At 46.5% G+C, this 26088-nt stretch overlaps 1 protein-coding gene across 3 annotated transcripts in view; it reads right to left on the bottom strand.

Annotated features, from left to right (window-relative positions):
* Znf341 (zinc finger protein 341) overlaps window positions 1–26088 on the bottom strand; it is a 43957-nt gene that overhangs the window by 3795 nt on the left and 14074 nt on the right. For 2 of the 3 annotated variants that reach the window (XM_026383222.2, XM_026383223.2), the window contains 7 exons: window positions 25628–25823; window positions 23989–24079; window positions 20869–21062; window positions 18795–18988; window positions 17043–17251; window positions 4677–4773; window positions 3210–3342 (listed from right to left, as the gene is read on the bottom strand). In XM_026383222.2, coding sequence (XP_026239007.2) covers window positions 3210–3342; window positions 4677–4773; window positions 17043–17251; window positions 18795–18988; window positions 20869–21062; window positions 23989–24079; window positions 25628–25823 — 1114 coding nt within the window. The remainder of the gene's footprint in view (window positions 1–3209; window positions 3343–4676; window positions 4774–17042; window positions 17252–18794; window positions 18989–20868; window positions 21063–23988; window positions 24080–25627; window positions 25824–26088) is intronic. The other variant, XM_077799708.1, reaches the window with a different exon arrangement.

Below are 26088 nucleotides of genomic sequence, written 5' to 3'. Positions count from 1 at the left end.
ATGTGTGGAGAGCAGACTCGGGGGAGTCGGGGTGCGGGCTGGGTGGAGGCTGGGCAATAGGGAAGCGGCAGAGGACAGGCCAGGTCGGGGAAGTGGGGTCAGCAGCCATGACCAGGTGATTGGCCATGTACGAGAGGAAGAGAATGTCCAGCATGAATCTAAGGTGTGCCTGAGTCACGGTGGATGGTCACAGCGTCAAGGCCATCGGGTCCATAATGGAGAGGGAGACTCATACTTTATCCAATCAAATCCCTGAGGTAAGGACTACTATTGTCCCCGTGTAACAGCTGGGAAAGAGAAGGCCAGGGTGACCAGCCCGCAGTCCACACTCTGGCTGGGCAGCTAGGATTCCAGCCAGCAGTGCAATCCAGAGCCCACCTGAGCTGCCCCAGGTCTTCCTGCTGCTAAGCTGAGCCTATCTGACAGTGGAGGGGTGTGTCTCACCTGATGGCTGCAGAGCCCTCAGGACACCAAGGGAGATGCCTACAAAGCTCATGTGCGGTCACAAGCTGCTCTTTGGAAAGGGCTATTCCGGGGCTGATTTGATTTCCTGCCCTTGTGTCCTCTCTGTCCTCCCGCAGAAGGAACAGTGCTTTGGAAAAACTTCAATGCAAGTGCTTACGGGAATTCTAGTGCTTACTATGGAATGGTCTGCAGCCGGCAGGGTGTGCAGTGGTGCATGCATGCCTGTAATCCCAGCGGCTCAGGAGGCTGAGGCAGGGGCATTGTGAGTTCAAAGCCAGCCCAGGAAAAGCGAGGCCCTAAGCAACTCAGTGAGACCCTGTCTCTAAATAAAATACAAAATAGGGCTGGGGAGGTGGCTCAGTGGTTAAGTGCCCCTGAGCTCAATCCCCAGTACCAAAAAATAAAAAATAAAAAAAGACTAAGGTCAATCTGTGTTCCGTTTCTTATCTGGAAAGATCCCTTAGCCAAAGTGGCAGAGGAAAACCATAAGGTAGTTTAACAAAGTCACTTTCTTGTTAGGAAAAAGTATAATCCTTATGCCTCATAAAACCCCAGGGGAAGCTGGGTACAGTGGTACACACCTGTAACCCAGCTAACATGGAGGCTGAGGCCAGCTTGGGCAATCTAGTGAAATTCTGCTGCGACAGGTGACTAAATCAGTCAGGGTCACTGCAGGTGAACTGGGTTGGCACTGAATAATCACACAGAGACAGAGAAAATACCTTTTTCTTGGGGTTCAGTGAGGGCTCCTTGGCCCCAGCTCCCACAAGGGAAGCAAGAGAGGCAGACAGAAGAGCGCCTGCCCGCAGCCCTATTTACTGGGGGGGAAGAAAGCTCCACCCACATGAGGCCAGGGATTGGGTTTCAGTCTCACTGGGTGACGCCCACTCCCAGAGCTTCATTCCTCTGCCAATTTTGAGATCCACCTCAATGCAAGTGCTTACGGGACTTGTGTGTGTGTGCAGGGCAAACCAGTGGATGTGAGTGCTCAAGGCTAAGGGTGCTCAGCTCCTAAAGTGGCAGCTCCTGACAAAAATCTTGTCTCAAAAATAAAAAATAAAAAAGGCTGGGAATGTGGCTCAGTGTTAAGTACCCCTGGGTACAATCCTGAGGATGAAAAAACAACAACAAAAATTACAATACTTAAGACTTTCCTTTTTTATTAAAGGTAATATATAACATAAAACTTACCATCTTAGCCATCTTTCAGTATTCATGTCGTTCAATGGCATTAAGCACATGTGCATTGTCATGTAGCCATCAAGACCATCCATCTCCAGAACTTTTTCCATCATCCCAAGAAGAAACTCAGTACTGTACTTACATTTTATTTTTATTTTTATTTTTCATTGCTACTGGGGATTGAACCCAGGGCATTTTACCATGGAGCTACATCCCCAGCCCTTTTTTTACTTTTACTTTTTTTTTTATCTTTGAGACAGGATCTTGCTAAGTTGTTGAGGTTGGCCTCCAACATATGATCCTCCTGCCTAAGTGGGGAGTCCCTGGGATTACAGGAATGTGTGACCACACCCAGCCTGCACATATGTTTTAATCTAGCACTTTCTTTTTTTTTAATATTTATTTTTTAGCTGTAGTTGGACACAATACCTTTATTTTATTTATTTATATGTGGTGCTGAGGATCGAACCCAGGGTCTCACATGTGCTAGGTGAGCACTCTACCGCTGAGCCACGACCCCAGCCCTTAATCTAGCACTTTCACTGCTGGGAATATATGCTACTGATCTATACCTGAAGTTTTCAAAAGGACCCACATAGCATCGTGTGTACCTTACAAACTAACATGAAAAATAACTGAAGGGCCTGCCCATTGTTCTGCTCGACAAAGGAATACTATACAACTATGAAGACAGAGTTGCTATTCAGGAACATCTGCCAGCTATATTAACAAGGAATTCTGACACAGAGTTCCAAATTATATTCTATGTTCACCTACATAAAAGTAAGCAAGTATGTTGTACAGATATAAAATAAAACCAGGGCTGCCCCTACTAGGTCTTCTCTCACCCTGTGGGAACTCTGGCTCTTTTCTTCTCACTTAAATAAACCCTACTATTTTATAATGGAATGAATGAGTGAATGAATGAATGAATAAATAAATAAATAAATAAAACTAGATTGACCCAAACTAGACAGTAATAGCAGTTACTTTTAGGGAGGGGATTAGGAGTATCTTACAAACTCCCAAGTAGCTGGGACTACAGATACATGCTGCCATGCCCAGTTAGTAGTTATTTTAAAAATTGAACACAATTGAAAATATTGCTTTGTGAAACTTTGGTTTCAATATATCCTATGTGCATGTATGTATTTCCTGGGTTGTGATATAAAATATGTTTTACTAAAAAGAATTCGAAAACTGATTGTCCGTGTAATAGAGCACTAGCCTAGCAAGCGCAAGGCCCTGGGGACCGTGGGGGGAAAATAACATTTAAAGATTAAAAAAAAAAAAAAAAAAATCAATGTCTCAACTGAGGAGAGAGGGTTTCGCCCAGATTTGGGTGGGAATTCTGGGAATTTTGCTCTAGAGTCCCGGAGCAGTCTACGGGAGCCGACTCTCGGGGCAGAGCCAAGGTCCCCACCAGCCTCTAGGAGCTTCTCCCTGCTCTAGTGCTGGTGGGGACCCAGGGTTCACGAGGGAGAGCTGGTGGCCTGGAGGCCGGGCGCAGGGCGGGAGGAGGGGCGGGGCCTGGACAGGAGTGGGCGGGGCGAGGTACCCACCTGAGTGGATGTGAGCGTGCAGCTTGAGGTAGTGCTCCCTCCGGAAGAACTTCTTGCACACCTGGCACTTGAACCTGCCTCCGCTGCCATGCGTGGGCAGGTGACGCCGCAGATAGCGTTCACAGGGGAACACCTGGAGGCAGAGGGCGCGGCTTCAGTGCTGCCTCCCAAGGCCCCTTCCCGCGCACCTTCAGATCTCACGAGCCCCTCGTGTCCACCCCCAATGGAGACCCAGCCCTCAGCTCCTTGTGGGCTTCCCTACTCACCCAGGAGACAAGCCCCAAATGCACCTTCTCTGGGTTTCTGCCCAGGCTGTTCTTCCTACCCGAGGGCCTTTCTCTCTTAGTCTCACACACTCCTACTCATCCTTCAAGACCCAACTCAGATGTCAGTGCCGCTGTCAAGCCTTCCCTGAATTCCTGGTGCCAAGCAGGATCCTGCCTCCCGGTGATCACTCATGTTTTAAAATCAGCATTTAACCCACTGGACTAGGATCCCTGGCTTACATGGGGACTCTAGGAGGGCAGAGAGGGACTTTCATTCCTCAGCAAAGAGCCCGGGTCAAACGACTGTCGGATAAGGAATGAATGGGAAGGTAATAAAGACCCAGAAAACACAGGAACCCAGACCTTTCCCTGTAGACAGAGGAAAGGCTTCACTCACTCACTCACTGGGTTAGGAGAAACGGTCAAGGGCACAGACACAGCGCCCCACCCTCATGAGCCCCATCACTTCCTAGCTAGGTGGCCTCTCCGGGTCTTGTTTCCCCACCTATAAAATGGGTACAGAAAGAGTATATCTGCCCTCCAGGGCTAAGTAGGTCAATTCAGATAGAATAATGGCACCCGGCAGGTGCTTTTTTCTCAATTCATGATACTTTTTGCTTAGACCACAAATTCTGAAGTTAAGTATGTAATTAGAAACATCTAGAACAAGGCTAAAGTGGAGGGAAAAAAGGCTGTCCTGGAAAATCTGCATGTAAGGTTGTCTCTCATGAGTAGAACCTGGTGACGTCAACCCAGGGGGACGATCAGCAAACCCAGATGGCAGGAAGCCCCACAGGGACAACGGCCCAGGTCCTCAACAGATAAATTAAAAGGGGGAATAAAAAAGGGGGCGGTGGGGCAGGGGCGCGGGTTAACAGAGGCTTCTGCTGGGTGGATAACTGCAATATAGGGACTGATTCAAATCAACCATGACACTTGAGCCGGGGACAATGGAAACACTTCCTGGATGTCTGATGGCATAGAAGCAGGTTTTAGGAAGGACTTCCAGAGTCACCAACAAGAAGGTCCAATGATGACGACAGGATGGTACATCGGGAAGCTGGAGGCCACGCTCAGATGCCTGTCGGCCCCCTGCACCCCCTGGCACTTCCCCAGGTGGAGGAGAGACAGAAAGGTTCACCCGCCACCTCCCTTGTCACCACCCCTAAGGCCAGCACTGGGGGGGAGGGACAGTACCCACCTTCTGGCAGTGTGGGCAGGGGAAGTTGTGAGTGGCGGTCTGCAGGTGGTGCTCCAGGGCCTCGGGAGTGGAGTACTTGTTGACACATTTGACACACCTGAGTGGGGAGGAGCCACAGAGGTGAGAGCAGCCGGCAGGCGCAGGTCCATCCCTGCTGCCCCAGGCCATCGTTAGGAGGCAAGGGCCTGAGTTTCCCTCATTCACAATCCACTCCTCTCTCCTGCCACTGCCTCCATCCTCCACCCAGCTGCTGCCACCACCTGCTGGGACATGCACAGTAGCCTCTGGTTCAAGTTCCTGTCCCCATCCTGTCCCTGAGCATCCATTCAGAGGGCAGCAAGAGGGAGCCTTTAAAAATAAAAATCAAGGGCTGGGGTTGTGGCAGAGTGCTTGCCTGGCATATGTGAGGCACTGGGCTCGAGCCTCAGCACCACATACAAATAAATAAATAAAATAAAGGGTATTACGTCAATCTACAACTAAAAAAATGTTAAAAATAAAAAACAAAAACAACAAAAATCAAGCCAACATGGTGATAAACACTTATAATCCTAGCTACTTGGGAAACTGAGGCAAGTTTGAGGCCAGCCTCAACAACTTAGTGAGAACCTGTCTTAAAATAAAAAAAAAAAAAGGGTTGGGGTATAGTTCAGTGGTAGAGCACACTTGCATTCGGTCCCTAGCATGACAATCAATCAATCAATCAATCAGGGCTCTGTGTAGCTCGGTGGTGGAGCGCTTGCCTAGCATGCACTAGGCCCTGGGTTCCATCCCCAGCTCTGCACACACACACACACAAATCAACAAATAACTAAAAAATGAAAGTGAGAGTGTCCCCCAGTTGCTTGCACTTTGTTGCACACCATGGCCTATGAGGCCCTACGGTCTGACCCACTCCTACCCCTCAGACCTCTTCCCCTACTCCCCACCCAAACCGCTCTGCCCCAGCACCCTGGCCTCCTTGATGAACCTTGCACACAGCAAGATCCTTCCTGCCTCAGGACCTTTATACTTGCTGTTCCAGTTCAAATGTCACCTCCTTGGAGAAGCACTCCTTGACCATTCTGTCTCAAGTTGCCCCCCACAGTCTACCCCCTGTTATGTCACCCAGCTTATTTTCTCCTTAGCACTAATTACTAGGAATTATTTTATTTGCTTGCTTGGTTATGAACGGTCTCCTCCACTACACGTGGTCCCTAACAATGGAACTACACCTTTCCTATTCACAGCTTGCTCAGGGCACCAGTGAGAATCTGTCATATGCAAGAATCACACAAAGGGACGCAGGTCCAGCTCCTTCCTGCCTGATGCTCTAGGTTTCCTCACTTGTGACATGGCTCTGCCTGATGGTCATTCTAAGATTGCCACAGAGTCGAAGGACACAACTGTGCAGAGTGGCTCATAAACTGCAGAGTGTGGTAAGCGCAGCTCCTGTGGCTAATATGCCCTTGGAACAGCACATTCAGGGACTGGGTGTTCAGTGGTAGAACCTGTGTTTAGCATGTGCTTAGCATGTGCAAGGCCTGGGTTCAATCCTCAGCACTACAAGGAGAAAAACAGAACAGCACTTGTAGGTCCTGAGCCACTCTGAAGGAATAAGACGACCATCTCCCCACCACGAAGACATTCACCAGCCAATGGACCCTTATATAATGAGATACCTGTGGGGCATGTCACAGGTGAGCAGGCAAATCATGCCAAAACACAAACACATGAGCCCTGTCGTCCTTACACTAGTGCCACCCACGGAAAGCCCCAGGAAGGCGGTACCCATGGTGGATCTAGGGACCCCTCAGACCACACTCTGAAACCACACACAAAGTTCTCCAGACAGCAAGAGAGGGAGAGGGGGTGGACTGGAGGGAGATACCAGGGGAGCAGAGACCCAACAAGCTGGTGAGGGGAGAGGACAAAACCTCAAGTCTGGGGTCAGGGGAGATCAGCAAAAGCCATGAAAATCAAAACTCCATGCCAGAAATACCTCCTTCACTAAGTCATCCAAGGCAGCACAACAGGTTACAGGACACATGACCATTGCATGCCTCCTGAGATGGTAACCGCAGAGGGACAGTGTCACTAGTGATGTTCCTGCCAAAAGTACACATCCTGGATATAATAGCAAGGTAAAATCAGGCAGACCCAAACAAAGGCGTTCTACAAAACAACTCGACGACACTCTAAAAATATCAAGGTCAGGCTGGGCACGGTGGTGTACGCCTGTAATCCCAGTGGCTCTGGAGGCTGAGGCAGGAGGATCACGAGTTCAAAGCCAACCTCAGCAAAAGTGAGGAGCTAATCAACTCAGTGAGACTCTGCCTCTAAATAAATACAAAATAGGTCTGTGGATGTGGCTCAATGGTCGAGTGTCCTTGAGTTCAATCCTTGGTACCCACCCCCCCAAAACAAAACCTAGGTCAGAGACACACACCTGTAATCCCCAAAACTTGGAAGGCTAAGGAATGAGGATCACAAGTTCAAGACCAGACTGGGCAACTTATTGAGGTCTCATCTCTAGATCAACAACAGGAAGGGCTGGGGATGTGGCTCAGTGGTTAAGCACTCCTTGGCTCAATCCCTGTTTTCTCTCTCTCTCTCTCTCTCTCTCTCTCTCTCTCTCTCTCTCACACACACACACACACACACACACATACACACACACACACAAGGTCAGGCTGGAAATGTCGCTTAGCACAAGAGCACTTACCCACGTGCCCAAGGCCCTGGGTTCACTGTCTAGTTCTTCAAGGTCATGAAAAGCAAAGAGAGGATGAAACTGTTCCAGCTTCAAGGAGGTGAAAGAGGCATGACAATGAAGGTGAGGTGTGATCCCAGGCTGGACCCTGGGCCAGAAAAAATGTGTTTTTCTTTTTTATAAAGGATATTAATAGAACAATTTGGAAGTTTTGAATAAGGCCTGAAGATGAGCTAATAGAATTATACTGATTTTTTTTTTTTTTGGTACCAGGGATTGAACTCAGGCGCACTTGACCACTGAGCCACACCCCCAGCCATATTCTGTATTTTATTTAAAGACAGGGTCTCACTGAGTTGCTTTGTGCCTCGCCATTGCTAAGACTGGCTTTGAACTCTCGGCCCTCCTGTCTCAGCCTCATGAGCTGCAGGGATCACAGGCGTTTGCCCTATACTTCCCTTGTTTGGGGCAAATGCACACAGAAGATAAAAGGGGGAAGAACATCACATCTTCAAATGACTCTGAAATGCTTCCAAATGTGATAAAACAAATGAGATATGATGTGTGCAATTGGGAAATTGGGTGAAGGGTAGACATGGGAATCTCTGTACTAGTCTTATAACTCTTTGGGAAGTTGGAAATTATGCCAATATAAAAAGTTTTAAAAGAACTTATTTTTTCACAGTAGGGCCTCATGCATACAAAGCTAAAATTTTTTTTTAATTTTACTACCTGTGATATTGTTACTGGAGTCCTATATATATTCTTAGTGTTTACTTTGTGTGTGTGTGGTACTAGGGCTTGAAGCCAGGTGCCACATCCCCAGTCCTTTTTTCTTTATTTATTTGGAGACAGGGTCTCAATAAGTGGTTGAGTCTGGACTTGAACTTGCCATTCTCCTGCCTCAGGCTCCCAAGTCACTGAGATTACAGGCAGGTACTACTATACCTGGCAGTTTTTACTTTTGAAGTTAAATTTGGAACCTGTGGATCAATGGGATAACTATAATCAAGTGGTTCTGTTTTCAACAAGGACTACATAGGTTAAAGCATTGGCAAAAATCAAAGGATAGTTCTACACCTCTCCTACGTGGAGGCGACGGTGCCCGTGACTCGGTATCCAAGTGTATCTATACAACAGTAATTAAACACTTATTCAGTCGAAGCTAACAGACGCAAACCAGATTTTAAATGGCTGGCATTTTTCTCATCTATATGGTACTGAAAACAAAATTCTAAAAGTTTCATTGACCATTATATATGTTTAAAGTTCAATTTATGTTTAAGGTCCAGATACATGCACATGGTTTAAAAGAGTATTTATTGGTTATCTTGCGTGTATTAAACCTATAAATCTTTATCTCTACAAAGTTTTTTGTTGTTGTTGTTGTTTTCTCTTGTGGTGCTGGGGATTGAACCCAGGGCTTCATGCATGCTACGCAAGTATTCTACACTAAGCTGTACCCACAGCCCCCACTCCACAAACTTCTGCATGACATTTTTACAAAGCTCAAACACGTCATATTTAATCCTGAGATAAATATGCATCTTCAGTCACAGATACACAGGGTGCCAAATACACCTCAGAAACCCAAAATAATATTCGTTATTTAACTAGATTTATAAAGTGGTCATTTAAAAAAACAAAGAGATAGGGACTCAGTAGAGCACTTGCCTCACACGTGTAAGGCACTGGGTTCAATTCTCAGCACCACATATAAATAAGTAAATAAAATAAAGGTCCATCAACAACTAAAAAATATTTTAAAAAATAAAATAAAAGAGACACTTATGCCAGTTACAGAAGCACACACCTATAACCTCAGCTACTCGGGAATCTGATGCAGGGGAATGCAAGGACAAGTTTAGGGCCAGGCTGGGAAGCTTAGCAAAACCCTGTCATGAAATAAAAAATAAAAAGGGCTGGGGGCACAGCTCAGTGATAGGACACTCCTGGGTTCAATTGCTAGTATCTCAAAAAAAAAAAAAAATCTTTTAAATTGTAGCCAACTTAATCACACATAAATGTTCTAATATTTGTCCTCCACAGCCTTCTGCAACCTGCTTAGACATTCTACAACTTGTTTTCATCCTTAGTTTTCTGTCCCATTTTTCTTTTTCCCATCCTGGAACAATCCAGTTACTTTATTTTATTTTAGGACAAAAATCTTACTTTACCATTCGAAATCTTTTCTCAACCAAAAGCATTCTCCAAAATATGTTCTCATACTTATAACCTTCTTAGGTCTTTCTCCTACTTGCTAATTCTTTTCTGCCCTTTTTTTCTAAGTTTGCATTTTTAAACAATCTTACAGGGGCTGGGGTCATAGCTCAGTGGTAGAGTGCCTGTCTCGCACTTGTGAGGTACTGGGTTCTATCCTCAGCCCCACGTAAAAAATAAATAAATAAATAAAATAAAGATATTGTGTCCATCTTTAAAAACAAAACAATCTTACAAAATTTCCGAATGTAAAAAAATCACTCCTTTTTCTCAATAAGATGAAATACTAGCTGGGCGTGGTGGTGCACGCCTTAATCCCAGCAACCTGGGAAGCTGGTGCAGGAGGATAGCAAGTTTGAGGCCAGCCTGGGCAACTTAGCGAGGCCCTAAGCAACTTAGCAAGACCCTATCTCCAAATAATAAATAAATAAGTAGGGCTGAGAATGTAACTCAATGGTAGAGCGACATGGCTCAATCTCCAGTACTGGAGGGAAAAAGATAAAATACATGCTTTTCATAATTTCTCATTAAAACACAGCTCAAAGTGTTAGAATTATATTTTTTAGTAATCTTTAATGAAGACCCAGGAAGAAAGCAATCTTGAATGCTTTTTGATACATCAAATTATGTTAACACATTTTTTAAAAATATGTATTTTTTTTACTTGTAGGTGGACACAATATCTTTATTTTATTTTTATAAGGTGCTGAGGATCAAATCTAGTGCCTCATGCATATCAGGCAAGTGCTCTACCACTGAGCCACAGCCCCAGAGCATGAAAACACATTTAATGACCAAAATATATTATATTTTTATAGACTTTAAGATTCTTATTTGCAAGTTTTATGTAAACCTTGAACTAAGCAGTTTTCCATAACAGCAGCTGGGTTTTAGAAAGCTTTCTTTCATCCAGTTGTTTTCCCTCAGTCCTGAGTGGGTTTGAGAGTTAACCCTTGTATACCAGCTCTAAAGTTGAAGGTTAACCCTTGAATAACCAGATTTTGAGAAAAGAAGGGGGAGGACAGTAGTCAGAGAGCCCCAAATTTCCATTTAGACAAAACAAAAAGTTCAAATTCCTATGAACACCCCAGCCCAAGGCAGGATGAGCTGATGATCTCACTCTGACTTTCAGATATGGCCATATTGATTAAAGTTCCATTCCTACAGTCCCCAAAACTGAATCCATCAGAAAAACCATGAGCTCAAAAAGGCAGAAGAAATTATTTTTCTTAATCATAGGTTTATAGCTATAAACAAACAAAACAGTAAAAATTCTCTCTAGTGGGCACTGAGACAAAATCGGTACTTTCTATTATTATGCAAAGCACAACAGAGATATCCTCAGACTAGCCTGGTTTCTCTGTGTACCTCATGTCCCTTCCCTGCTAAGTGGTACCACAAAGTTACAGAATCCAAACTTCCCTATTAGACAAAGGGCAGAGGCCCAAATTGGTTAAAAGAACCCACACTGGTTCAAAGGAACCCCAAACAATAAGGAAAAGGAGGGGCGAGGGCTGACGTGCACCATCAGGGAGAACTTACCAGGGCTCAGAGTTCAGGGCCTGTAGGTCTAAAAGTTTATTTCTCTACTTCACCAAATCATGGTAAATGCAGCCAATGCTGGCCCAGAGTGGAAGGAAAAAAAGAAATCCCTGAAACAAAGATAGTTTCAGTAACTGCAAAAAACTGCCCTTTCCTTCCCCTTGGCCAGACTGTCCAGGGGCAAGTAGCTGATGCCCAAATGTCTCCTGGCTGGCTCACCAAAATGTTTGTCAAGAGTCCTAGGCCGGGAGGCCTAACTCCAGGGGTTCCACCAAACCAAATCTAGCTATTCACCCAAAAAAATGAAACTAAGAAGTTAATGGTAAAAAGCAGACAAGGACTAATCAATATGGCCAGACTGGGAAGTCAAAGTGAGACCATGCACTCAGTCCTTTGGGGTGTTCACATGAGTGCTAGATTTAAACAGAGGAAGAATCAGGGGAGGGGAATGAGAGATATGCAGAATTAAACAGCTTTGGTCAAACTGTGGTCTGGATGATCATGAATCTCACTCTGGTTCTATAAGGTGGTGGCTCAGGAGAAATCCTTATTACTCAAGGGGTCAATCTCCATTTTCTTCATAGTATGCAGAAGGTTTAGTAATCAGACCTGTGATCTAGAAAGCGGGTAACTCGGTTCCTATGAGACAAGTGCTTCTGCTTAGCGGGCAGTCTCATCATGGGTGATTTGTCTGCAAGATTCCACTCTTTCTGGAAGGTGTGGGGGGAGACTGGAGATTTCTTTTTCTTTTTCTTCTTCTTTTTTTTTTTTTTTTTTTTTTTGTGTGTGTGTGAGTATGGTGCTGGGGATTGAATCCAGGGCCTTGTGCATGAAAAGCAAGCACTCTATCAACAGCTATATCCCTAGCCCAAGGCTGGAGACTTCTAGGCACCACTCTAAGGTTCTGAAACAGGATGAAATTCAAATGTCCCTACAGATCTTTCCTCAGACTTGAAGGGAGACAAGACGGTTTAGGTAATTTAGGGCTAATAAACCTTATATTGCCAGCTTTTAAATGAACACTCCTTAAAGAATCAACATGCCTAATGCAGAGCTCAGCAGGTCACAAAGTTTAAGGTGATAAAGGAGACAGATACAAATGAAGGCAGAGAAGCCAGGTTTTATCATGCTTTTAGTTCCCCATTGGGCACCTGAAGGCCTAAATGAAGAATCACTGCTGTTAGCAAAAGCAGCTTCTCTAAGTTCCTGTTACAATGTGGAGAAGTGGGTCAGGGTAGATGAGGAATTCCTACTCACTCTGTGCCCATTTATGGTTTTTAAATATTGTACTATTTGCACATAACAATTATTTTTTGAAGGGGGCAATTAATCTTTTTTTAGAACCCCCATGGGTCTCTGACTTGCAATATTGTTTCTAGGAACTTACAAATGAGTAAAGATGTGTGTCCAAAGTTATTCCCTGTAGTACTGTTTATAATAATGACAACTGGAGATAACCAATTATCTAGGAATGAGGGATGGTTTAAATAAGTTATAGCACATCCATGTGCAATGGAATACTCAGTAGCTGTCTAAAAGAATGAGGCAGATCTGCTTATGCTGAAAAGTAGAGATGTCTGTTTATATTACAGTTTTAAGTTTTATAGTTTAAAGGTTGAAGTGATAACACAAGAGAAGAGTGGATAAGGGAGGCTGGAATTGATTAGTGAACACTACATGCATGTGTTAAAATATCACACTAAACACCATTTATGTGTACAATATGTTAATCAAAAATAAAATATATACTACATATATAAGCGTGTGCACGTGTGTTTGTGTTTCTGTGTGTGTGTAAGATACAGAGTCTTTCTGTGCTGCCCAGCTGGACTTGAACTTGTGATTTTCCTGCCTCAGCCTCCTGAGTAGCTGGGACTACAGGTATTTACCACCATACCTTGTTAAAATACATATTTTTAAAAATAACAACACTATAGGTACAGAGGAACAGAGGAATCCCTCTAAGTTTCAGTCCATTTGTCATAAGCTGCACAATAGAAAGATGGTGTGATGAACTTTCACCAAATCCTATGACCATGTTTAGGATTACCAGACTCAATGTATATATATGATATTTATATCTGTATCTATATCTATAATCGTATACATTACAGATATATACCAAAATACATACACCAAGAGATTAACAGTGGTTATCTTTGGATGATAGGGCATTGTGAGTTTTCTCCTGTGTAAGGTTTTTAAAAATCCTTTCTCAGGCAGGCATGATGGCACTCGCTTGTAATCCCAGCAACTCAAGAGAATGAGGCAGAGGATCACAAGTTCAAGGTCAGCCTGGGCAACTTGGTGAGACCCTATTTCAAAATAAAATTTTAAAAAAGGGCTGGGAGGGCTGGGGACATAACTCAGTTGGTAGAGTGCTTGCCTCACATGCACAAGGCCCTGGGTTCAATCTCCAGGGGGAGGTGGGGTAGGGCTGGGAATGAAGCTTAAAGGTACAATACCCTTGAGTTAAATCCCCAGTTCTGCCCTCACCCAAATCCTTTTTCTCGGTATTAAACATGGATGACTTCTGCAATCAGGAAGGAAAAAATCAATTACATATATATGTAACTTACATATGCGTATAAATTTCATATAATGTAACATGCATGTGTGTATGTGTGTGTCTACATATATAGACATATACATATACATATACATATATATATATATATATTTTTTTTTTTTTTTAAATCAGTCACACTTTACCACTGAGCTACATCCCCAGATCTTCTTATTTTATTTCTCATTTGAGGCAGGGTCTTACTAAGTTGCTGAGGCTGGCCTTGAACTTATGATCTGCCTGCCTCAGCCTCTCTCATTGGGATTATAAGCATGCACCATCACACCTGGTGATACTCTTTATATTTAAAATAAAAATATAAGGCTGGGAAAGCAGCTCATAGGTAGAGCATCCACCTAGCATGCACAAGGCCCTAGGTTCTATTCCCAGTGCATCCCCCCCAAAAAAATAAAAAATATAATCTTCAGCAATAAAAGTGAGGCAGGGGGCATTACAACATCAGAGCTTAAATTATACTACAGAGCTGTAGTAACAAACACAGCATGGTATCAGCACCAAAACAGACATGAAAACCAATGGTACAAAATAGAAGACACAGAGATAAACCCACATAAATACAGTTATCTCATACTAGACAAAGGTGCCATAAACATACATTGGAGAAAAAACAGCATCTTCAACAAATGGTGTTGGGAAAACTGGAAATCCATACATAGCAAACTGAAATCAGACCCCTATCTCTCACTCTGCACAAAACTCAACTCAAGTGGATCAAGGACCTAGGCATTAGACCAGAGACCCTGCACCGACTAGAAGAAAAAGTAGGCCCAAATCTCCATGTCAGCTTAGGAACCGAATTCCTCATCAAGACTCCTAAAATGCAAGAAGTAAAATAAAAAATAAATGGGGAAAAGGTACACTCATACATTGCTGGTGGGACTGGAAATTGGTACAACCACTATGGAAAGCAATATGGACTCAGCTATCCCACTCCTTGGTTTATATCCAAAGGACTTAAAACCAGCAGCCACATCAATGTTTATAGCAGCTCAATTCACAATAGTTAGACTATGGAACCAACCTAGGTGTCCCTCAATAGATGAGTAGATAAAGAAAATGTGGTATATATACTCAATGGAATACTACTCAGCTTAAAAGAGGAGTGAAAGTCTGGCGTTTGCTAGTAAATGGTTGGAGCTGGAGAATATCATGCTAAGTGAAATAAGCCAATCCCCAAAAAACTGAATCTCACTGAATGTTTTCTGTAATATGCGGATGCTACTTCACAATTTGGGAAGAGTAGAGTCACCTTAGATTAGGCAGAGGGAAGTAATGGGGGAAGGGATGTGGGGATAGGAAAAACAGTAGAATGAATCAGACATAACTTTCCTATGTTCTTATATGAATACATGACCAGCGTAACTCCACATCATGTACAATCACAAGAATGGGAAGTTATATCCACGTCTGATATGTCAAAACACATTCTACTCTCATGTATAACTAAAAAGAATTTTTAAAAAATTAAAAATGCAAAATACATATAGCATAAATACAGCAGCAGATATAAGATTCACTTCAGAGCTCTGGGGAGGTACTCACAGGCAGGCCAAGGCTACATGACTCCCAAGGAACAGAGCAACCACAGGCTCTGACAGGCCTGGACCTCTGAAAATGTGAAGCCGCCACCCCTGCTCCAATATTAGAGAAATTCTCACCTGTTTCAGTTACCATTACTCTGGGTCTCTATTGTATACAGCCAAACCTACACTGAAGTAATCCAATAACTGTAGCAACTAACTTCACTGAGACCCACGATGCTCCAGGCACCATGTCCACATGCCTCATGCCTGTCTTTCTAGATCACAAAGGGTCCAACACGGTAGGCACTATCATGATCCCCATCTAAAAGATGAGGAAACTGAGGCCCTCGGTAGCTGAGTGCTTTGCACTCGTCCATAAGGCTTGCAGTTAATGGGATCCTAACACAGGTAGTGGCTCCAGAGCCCTACATTACCCATGACACCATTCCACCCTTGGGTTTTGCCGATGGCCATCTGCTCCTTGACCAAACTTTGGGACTAACAGGTCAGCCTTTTATCACAGTGAAAGTGTTTCTCCCTGAGCAATGCGTGCTTTCTAACCTCAAGGCCTGTGTTTATTTATTTTTAAATCTCAGAAGCCTCACCCAGGAGTTCCAGGGCCAATGGAAGTCACCAACCAAGTCTCTAGAGGTACAAGTTTGTACAAAGAAATGTACAAATGGCCTCCAGACAGACATCCCTCTAGATTCCCGGGTTCAGGTTTACAGGTAAATGTACAGAGGAACACCTGCAGGGCCAAAGCCCAGGATGGGGAAAGGTGGGAAGTGGGTGTCTGCAGAAAACGCCCGCTAGAGGGGAGCGCCTGACAGAGGGCCTGGACAGCAGCCGGGGAGCCCTCCAAAAGACCACCACAGGGCCAACACCCCAAGGAGAACTACCTGAGGATCTAAGGATGAGCATGAGGCCCCCGGGGGGCCTGCATCACTCCTGCCCCAGGGACCTTCTTAATGACTCAAAGGAAGACTCAAGTGATGGGAAGGGGATCTGAAAAGTCACCCATGTCCACCTACATGAGGTTCACTCCTTATCCATCCCAAGAATCAGCACCCAGCTCCAACTTTAACCCACATTTAACAGATCATTAAACCAATAAATCTTATATTTAGGATTTTTGCTTTCCAACATGTGCTTGTTCGAATTTTTTAGTTTAGAAAAAACAATCAAGGGGCTAGGGATGTGGCTCAAGCAGTAGCGCGCTCGCCTGGCATGCGTGCGGCCCAGGTTCGATCCTCAGCACCACATACAAAGACACAAATTGGTGTGTGTGTACTATGCATAAAAAACCAGAGATATGAAAAATTGTGCTCTATATGTGTAAGAAGAATTGTAATGCATTCCACTGTGATACATAAATTTAAAAAAAAGAAAAAAGAAAAAACAATCAAACCTTTTTCCTATTACAAAAGAGGAGATATTAGTTTCCTTTTTTTAAATATATTTTTTCTAGCTGTCAGCGGACTTCATTTTATTTCTTTACATGTGGTGCTGAGGATGGAACCCAGTGTCTCGCACACGCTGGCCAGCGCTCTGCCACTGAGCCCCGCCCCGCGAGGCTCCCTTTTTCAAGGTGTCTTTTTCAAGGTGTCTTTGTCTCTAGCGAATGTCCACCAAGTCGGAAGCCATGTGAGCAGGGCAGCACCGGCTTCCAGCTGTGCCAACATGCAAACCCGCCCGGCCAGGCTGGACAGAGGCTGAGCCTCACTTCCCCCTGAGGTGTTTCACAAGGGCCACAGGCCCCCCTCCCCGCCCTGTGCACTGGGAGGGCAGGTGGAGGCACCTACTTGTAGACGGCACTGTCCTTCTTGGGGCTGTGCTGCGGCAGGAGGCTGTGGGAGTACTGGTGCACGCCCAGGTCGTACAGCGAGGGGAAGTCCTTGCCACAGAGGTGGCAGCGGTAGCTGAGCTCCTCCTGGTGGCTCTTGATGTGTTCCAGAAACGCGTCAAGCTTGGGGAACGTCTGGGCGCAGCTTTTGACCACACACTTGTACACCTTGAGGGGAGACTCGGGAATGAGGGGAGGCGGCTGGGGGTGGGGGCGGTAGGAATGTGTGACACCAGCCTGGGGCACTGCTGGTGGGCACCTGACCTCGTTGCCCCGCTCCCTACTGCCGGAGCCCTGGTTTGCTTTGCTTGGTTTTACTTGATTTGATTTGATTGATTTTGCAGCATTGAGGGCTGAACCCAGCTGCTCTACCACCGAGTTACACCTGTGGCCCTTTTTATTTTTTGAGACAGGGTCTTGCTAAGTTGCCCAGGCTGGCCTTGAACTATGATCCTCTCGTCTCAGCGTCCGGGGAACTGAGATCACAGCGTGGGCCACCGTGCCCAGCTTGTATATGGATGTTCTTTTGAACCGACTTTAATAAGTAAAATTCTGACTTATGTCCAGGGTTTCATCTGTAGAAGAGGTAGGTTTCTAGCATTTTGAAAACTATACTTTGATAAGTAGTACATATATCCTGGGGTGCCCACACAATATCACACACTCTTTCTTCCCAACAAAATGAACCCCGATTTACTCAGGGTAACAACATACCTACTTCAAACACTGGATTCCCCTGGCTTCCTTGAATCTAGTGTTAGCCTTGTGACTCCTTTTTGACAATAATATGTAGGCAGCAGTCTTTTAGGATGGCACCCCTCCCAGAATGAAAAGGCAAAAGTTTCCTAAGAGAAATCCCCTCTACCTTTTGCATTTGTCCTGACTGGACTATAGATGTGATGAACAGAGATATAGTAGCTATTCTGTCACCTTGAGAATGCATGCTTCCAGCTAAGGTAGAAGAGAAGAAAGCTAGGAGCTGGAAGAATCCTGGTCCATGATGCCATGTCTGAACTACTATGTAAGCCCAGCGCTACCTATGCATGGGCTTCTGATGTGAGGGAAATTAAACTCTTAATATTAATCCAATTTCCTCTTATTTGCGGCATAGTAACACATTTCTCAATGACAGAGCACAGGCACTGGCTCTGGACAATCAGAGATCTACAGAATGCCTCTAGGAAAGGTTTCCTTGCTGCTCTCAAGGTTTCCATGGTTGGGGACATAGCTCAGTGGCAGACTGCTTGCCTAGCAAGCCCGAGGCCCTGAGTTCAATCCCCAGCACAGCAAAAAATAAGTAAAATTCAATGAAAGAAAAAAAAAGGTTTTCATTGTTCCCAAATAATATGATTGAACTGCTGCCTAGGAAGAGTGGCCACCACCCAGCAAGGCAAGGAGAGCCACGGCAGAGGACAATGGTGGCCACCAGAGGAGGAAATTGAGTCACCTGTCATCCTATCTCAGGCCTCTTGTGCCACAGATGACAGACTTCTCAACTGTTTAAGGTCTCTGTGATTTGCCCTAGGGTGACCGGACTTACTCCACCAACACCCAGCTAAGAATCTCCCCTAAGGAAAGAGGGGGGATGGGACCAAGCTGCAGAAAACATTGTGACTGCATCCTGTCTCTTCAGGGCAGCATTCAAGAGACCCCAGCACTGGCCAAGGCTCCTGATGACGGCCGTGGCCACTGCCGCCCGCCACAGGCCTACCTGCTGGTTCTTGTGCTGCGTCATGTGGGACTTGAGCTGGAAATAGGTGCTGAACGTGCTGGGGCAGAACTGGCACAGGTAGGAGCTGTCGATGAGGACTACCTGCCCGGGCCCCAGCTTGTCCCCCTCCGCCTCACCAGCAGCGGGCAAGGCCTGGGGCTGCGGGGGTGCGCTCGACAGGCTCTGGCCCAGCCCTGTGGAGGAAACCAGGGGAGGAAGTCACGACCAGGAGCCACACATTCAGGTGGGACTCAGAACACCTACTGCACACTCCTCCGGGTTTCCCCTGCCAACTGCCATGCGCCTGGTGTGGCACATGTCCTCAGGTCCACAGTCACAGCCAGCGGGTGTGCACCAGCACAGCCAGGCCAGGGGCACACAAGCAAGGCCTCAGGTGACCCTCCTGGCCTTGGCCTCCCCTCCTGGCCTTCACCTGGGATACCGCCCACGTCTCTGTGCTCTCTGAACACCCTGCACACGCTCCTCGCTCACTCCTGCCTCTCCAGGCCCTTGTTCCCATTACAATCATTGCTTCATTGACTTTCTTCACTAGACTGCTCCTCACTCCCCCGCACCTCTGACCTCATCTCTGTGTGACCTGATGCACAGTAGGCTCCATAAAAATTTGCTCAGTGGTGGAACCTTTGGTGCTAGGCACTGTCGGGGTTGCAAAAGCACTGGGGGAAGGGTTCCTTCTCTACGGAGCTCATAGAACTCAGGGCATGTTCCAACAGGAAGCCCCGATGGCCAATCAGGCAAAAGTGGCCACACACTGTCACCCAGCAAAAGTCCCCGTTCAGCAGCTGTCATGTGGTTGGCATTGCTCACCCTCGGTGCTATGTGGAAAGGACTTTGGCTCTACTCTCCACTATCCAACACAGTGACTGTGAGTCACACATGACAACTGAGAACTTGAAGTGTGGCCAGTCCAAATCCACATGTGCTGTCTATGTAAATACACACGGCTATGGAGACTGAGCAAATTTTATTATGTGTATTTATAAACATGGCATAATGAATCCCACTATCATGTATGATTATAAAGTACCAATTTTTTTTTTTTTTTTGCAGCAGGGATTGAACCCAGGGTTGTTTAACCACTGAGCCCCATCCCCAGGCCTTTTTATACTTTATTTAGAGACAGGGTCTCACTGAATTGCTTAGGACCTTTCTAAGTTGCTGAGGCTGACTTTGAACTTGTGATCCTCCTGCTTCAGCCTCCGAGCCACTGGGATAACAGACATGCACCACCACGCCCAGCAGTAAAATTTTTTTTAAAAAGTAAATACATATTGGATTTCAAAAATTTAGTATAAGAAGCATATAAAGCATTTCAATATGGCTGAGAGCACAGCTAGGTGGTAGAGCACTTGCCCAGAGAGCATAAGGCTCCGAGTTCAATTCTCAGCCCCTCAAAAAGAAAACAAAACAAAATTTAAAAAAAATCACACCTCAATAATTTCTTTGTTACATATTAAAATAATAATATATTGGACTAAATAAAGTATATGATTAAAATTAATTTTGTGTTTTCTAAAGTGATTTTAATGTAGCTACTAGAGAAGCTTTAACCCTATGTGGTGCTCACGTTATACTTCTGTTAGACAGCATCACTCCAACCCTAGTGAGTCCCCAGTCCCTCTGCACAAAAGAAATAAATCAACACTAGGGACAGAAGCATTAGCTCTGGAACAAGTGACAGCTTCAATGAATGAGAACCCAATAACATACACAGAGCTCTGGAGACCAACTGTCCCCAGGTTTCAACTCCTAATCAACTGGAGTCACTGCCTGGAACAATACACTCAAAATGAATTGTGAGGTGGGATTCAGGCTCAATGAAAAAATAGACAGGTAGTTAATTAGGGATGTCTGCCTGGGGTACAGTGCTAAGGTGATGCCTCACATATGTGCATCTGTCATCTTTCCTTTCATCCTATGCCCTCTTTTATAAAGCAGACTGAAGCCCAGAGAGGTCAGGAAGTTTGCTCAAGGTCACACAGTTGGCAACAGAAACCTAAAAAAGCTGCAGGAGGGATGAACTGGGAGAGTGGCTTTCCTCACATCCACCCACCTGCATTCTCCTCTTCCTCTTGCCTGCTGGGGTCTAAGGCCATGACTTGGACAGTCACAGAGTTGCGAGAAACAGTGCCACCACTGCGCCCTGGAGGCCACACCTTATGGGTCTGCATGTGTTTCTTGACGTTGGACTTCTGAGCGAAGGCACGGCCACATGCAATGCACTGGAAGGGCTTCTCACCGGTGTGGCTGGGGAAAGAAGGCCGGTTAGCTCCTGTGTGTAGGAATGGGGACCCGGCCTCCGCCCAGGAGCTCCCAGCCACAGGAAGGCCCACGGAGCAGGCCCAGATGATGTGGCCACTCTGACCCCCTGTGGGTACATCCTCTGGCTGAGGAAGGCAGACGAGGGGTGGAAAGACCCTGAGCTCTGTATCCTGTTACTGAGCTGCTGAATCAACAACGCTAGAGCTGACCTGCTCCAAGGCTATCTAATATCTAATACCATGAGAGCAAACGTTTCTTATTGCTCCAGCCCATTCATTGGGAACTTCTGTTATTTGAAGAAAACATCATAGCTGCCAAAGCACAACACCTCTTCCTCTTTTTTATCAAGTTGGGCGTGGTGGCACATGCCTGAAACCCAGCGGCTCCAGAGGCTGAGGCAGGAGGATCACGAGTTCAAAGCCAACCTCAGCAACTTAGCAAGGTTCTAACTCAGTGAGACCCTGTCTCTGAATAAAGTACAAAAAAGGGCTTGGGACCTGGTTCAGTGGTTAGCACCACTGAGTTCAATTGCCAGCACCAAAAAAAAAAAAAAAAAAAAAAAAAAAGAAAGAAAGAAAAAGACACTTTTTATCAAGTCAATTCATTTTTTTTTTTTTTAGTTTTCAATGGACCTTCATTTATTTATATGTGGTGCTGAGAATTGAACCCAGTGTCTCACACATGCTAGGCAAGCGCTCTGCCACTGAGCTAGGACCCCAGCCCCAAATCAACTCACTTTTTAAAAAATTACAGCAATTCTGAAATGAAGAGTCCTATTGTTATTGGATATGAAAAACTACTCGTCATAAATACCAAGTAATCAAAATTGCAATAATTCTAAAATAATGTCAATATCCAGAGGTGCACTGTTCAATAAGATGGATACCAGTCACATAAAGCTATTTACATTTAAATTCGTTAAAATAAAATTTTTTCAGTTCAGTTTCTCAGCTGTGCTAGACACACTGCAAGAATCCAACAGCCACATATGGCCAGGAGCTACCCACAGTGGACAGCACTAGTTGGCATTTACATCACCACAGAAAAATCTACTGGAGAACAGCAGCAGAGACCGGTCGTACTCAACAGAGGTCGACCTTGCCCTCCAGAAGAGACCTGGCAATGTATGGAGATATTTTTGGCTGTCAGAGCTGTGGGGTGGGCAGTCACTGGCATCTAATGGTTAGAAATCAAGCTTGCTGGGCTGAGGATGTGGCTCAAGCGGTAGCGCGCTCGCCTGGCATGCGTGCAGCCCGGGTTCATCCTCAGCACCACATACAAACAAAGATGTTGTGTCCGCCGAGAACTAAAAAATAAATATTAAAAAATTTCTCTCTCTCTCTCTCTCTTTAAAAAAAAAAAAAAGAAAAGAAATCAAGCCTGCTGCCAGGCATGCTGGTACCTGCAAGCCAGTGAGCCCAGCAGCTCAGGAGGCTGAGGCAGGAGGATCACAAGAACAAGGCTAGCCTCAGCAACTTAGTGAGGCCCTAAGCAACTTAATGAGACCCTGTATCAAAAAAATAAATAAAAAATAAAAAGGGCTGGGGATGAGGTCAGTGGTTAAGTGCCCCTGGTTTAAATCCCTGGTACCAAAAAAAAAAAAAAAAGACAACAACGAAGTCAAAGATGCTGCTAAACGGTCCACAAAGCACAGCTCGGCCACCAGGAAAGAATGAGTGACTCCAAATCCCTAAAGGCAGCAGGAACATGGTCTGGAAAGAAGTCGTCCCTGCCACGGTTGGAATCTGAAGCAGCCTCTCCTCCCCAGCCTGAGAAGAGCAGGTATGTGTGAGTATCAGACAGTCTAGCACCAAAGAGAGGGTTGCTGTAATTCTCCAAGAGCTGAAACTGCAAGGGGAATAATCTCATCACATCTTCAGATTTTTTTTTTTTTTTTTTTTTTTTTGGTACCGGGGACTGAACTCCAGGGGAGTTTTGCCCCTAAGCTACAGTGGCCAAAATTTTTTAAAATTTTTTTACTTTGAGACAGGATCTTGCTCAGTTGCTAAGGCTGGCCTTGAACTTGCCATTCTTCTGCCTCGGCCTCCTGAAGTGCTGGGATCGCAGGCACATGCTACTGTGCCTGGCTAGAACTTTTCAACACTGTGTCTATAAAACACCTAAATCACCTCACAGATCAACATACGTCACTGTTACTAGTTTGGAGATGTGGTGTCCCCAAAAGCTCATGTGTGAGGCAATGCAAGAAAGTGCAGAGGTGAAATAACTGGGTCAGGAGAGCCTTCACCCAGTCAATGCATTAATCCACTTGAGTGATCAGCTGGGCGCTGACTGAAGGCAGGCAGGGTGTGGCTGGGGGACAGAGGTCACCGGGGCCTGCCTTTGGGGTCTCCATGCTGCTCCTGGTGACCAGTGCTCTCTCTGCTTCCTGGTGCTATGTCCTGAGCTGCCTTCTTCCTCCACGCCCTTCTGCCAGGACGTCCTGCACCTCAGGGCTCAGAGCAGGGGTGTCAGCTACCTATGGGCTGAGACATCTGGAACCCCGGTCCCCAGTGAGGTCCCTCGTCTACAGTAGGTCCCATGAGGCCTTGTGGTCACAGTGGCAAAGAAGCTGCCGACGACCCCCAGGTCTGCGGACTCTCAATACCCCTCCACTCACACGAGGAAGGTGGGCCTAGACAGGCGGGCACGCTCTTAGGAGGAGAGGCCCAGTTCAGCCGAGTGGCCCCAGCAGCGCGGGTGGCCCGGCAGCTCCCTCCGGCAGCGCAGGACTGAGGTGCCTCAAGCAGGCGCAGAGCCCCTCTCGCTCAAGCACATCGCCCACACCCTCTACCCGCCCAGACGGTCCTCCTGCACTGCGCCCCGGCCTGGGCTGCGCCCTGCACACCATGACAGTGCGGAGGGCCGAGGTGACCCCAGCCTCGGAGGGAGGAGGGGCGCGCCCACCTACCTCCGGATGTGCTGCTGCAGGTCGAAGTTTTTGGTGAAGGACTTGTCGCAGTAGGAGCACTTGAGCTGCTGAGCCTTGGGCTTCCCTGCAGCTGAAAGACAGTGCCAGGAGGGGCTGGTGAGGCTGGGGCACCGCTGAGGGGACCACCCCATCCCCTGGACCTGCGGCCACACAGCCCACACCCAGGAAGGCCACGTCCATGCACAGGCAGGGCGAGAGGCATGGGGGGCTCCTCCCAGTGCCCCGGGAAACCAGCGCGTGCTCTGGCTGGAAAGCAGGACGGCACCCTCAAAGGCTCCCCTTGCCCCGGGGAAAAATCCCACCTTCCCTATGGCCTCCAGCACCCGCACCCTCTGAGTCTCCTCAACCTCTCAGCCCTCCGCCCAGCTGCAGTGGACTCCTTACTAACCTTGAAAGACCTCAAGCAAGGTCCCATCTCTGGACCTATGCACCCGCAGGTCCCCTTGCACAGATACCCACAAGGCTGCTTCCTTCGCCTCCCCAGATGAACAGGTGGCATCATTTGGGCCGGGGCACTGGGGATTGAACTCAGGGGCGCTTGACCACTGAGCGACATTCCCAGCCTTTTTTCATTGTTTATGTGGAGACAGGGTCTGGCTGAGCTGCTTAGAGCCCCACTGAATTGCTGAGGCTAGCCTTGCCCTTGAGATCCTCCTGCTCAGCCTCCCCAGACTCTTGGGATTATAGGTGTGCGCCACTGCGCCCAGCCAGACCGCATCACTTCCCAGCCTCTCCCCAGCACCTGAATCACAGAACCCTGCTAATCTCCTTCCTAGAGTGACTCCCTGATATTTATTTCCTGGCTCGCTCTCCCAGTAAGCTCTGAGTAACTGAGGGCAAAAGGCATCATGGACCAAGATATGAGACCCCCGGTGCCCGACGTGGAGCCTGGTGCTCGCAGGTCAACACATATTTGTGGAAGGAAAGAAAAGGAGAAATGGTTCACTGGAAAGCCTCCGGGAAATTCTCAATATCTTTCCCTCCTTCTACCTCCTGCTTCTGACACTGTCACCCGCCCCATACTCAGCACCTCCAAAAGGGTAACAGACACTACTACTTGTCTAACAGCCATTCTCTCCTTCTTCCCTCAAAAATTCCCTTACATAATGGGAACATCAGTGCTCCTAGCTAAAGCAGACATTTCCCAGCTTCCTTTCCAGCTAGGTATGGCCATGTGACTAAGTTCTCACCAATTAGATGTAAGCAAAAGTCTCATACAGAACTTCTGGAAGCTGGGAGGTACCCCTTTTACCCTTCCTTTCTTCCTCCTTCTTACTGCCTGGAATATGAAATTGATGACTGGAGCTCCAGCAGCCATTTTAGATGATGAGGCACCCTGATAAATGAAGCCATGCTCTGGGGATAGAGGAACAGAAAGACAGAAGATACATGGGTGCCTGGTGACCACGTCACATGATCCCCAGATTGCCTGCTTCTGGTCTTGTTCTACCCAGGACAGAAAAGAAATTCTATCACTTTTTAAGTCACTTATTTTAGGTTTTTCTATTACATGCAACCAAAATTAATCCTAACCATTACAAAAGGGAAGACCAGAACCAAACAGCCTGCGGATAGGCTAATGCCAAGGGAAGATGCTCATGGCAGGCTGGGGGCCCACCTTCCGGGAGTCCACTGGCACCTTTAGCCCGTCTGGTCTTCAGTGTTGGTGGGGAGTCAAAGGTGGCCACTGTGCCCCCAGTGGCGCTGGTCATAGGGACAGCGGGGTTTGGTCCTTTCGGTTTGAATCCCTGTTTGCCAGGGCTGTACACCGGAGGTGTGGGGTACACTGGAGCCTCCACACACTGATTTGGCACCTAGAAAGACAGCACGTCAGGGAAAGAGCCTGAGACAGGAGAAGAGCCGCCAGCCTCACCACCAGCCTCAATGGGGTTCAGGCACCTGTCACTCCAAGACCCCCGGGAACCTCAAAAGCCCTGCCTGGGATAAATCCGGGCTCTGCCACTTACTATTGAAGTGGCCCCTGGGTTTTAATCTCTCTGCCTCAGTTTCCTCCTCCGTAAAATGGGGCTCATCACAGCTCCCTCTCATGGGGTTGTTATGAGAATTTAAAAAGGAACA

Source organism: Urocitellus parryii, chromosome 6 (assembly GCF_045843805.1).
Source record: "Urocitellus parryii isolate mUroPar1 chromosome 6, mUroPar1.hap1, whole genome shotgun sequence".
NCBI lineage: Eukaryota > Metazoa > Chordata > Mammalia > Rodentia > Sciuridae > Urocitellus > Urocitellus parryii.
Note: the sequence above shows the minus strand (reverse complement) of the source record. Positions and strands in the feature narration are given on the sequence as shown.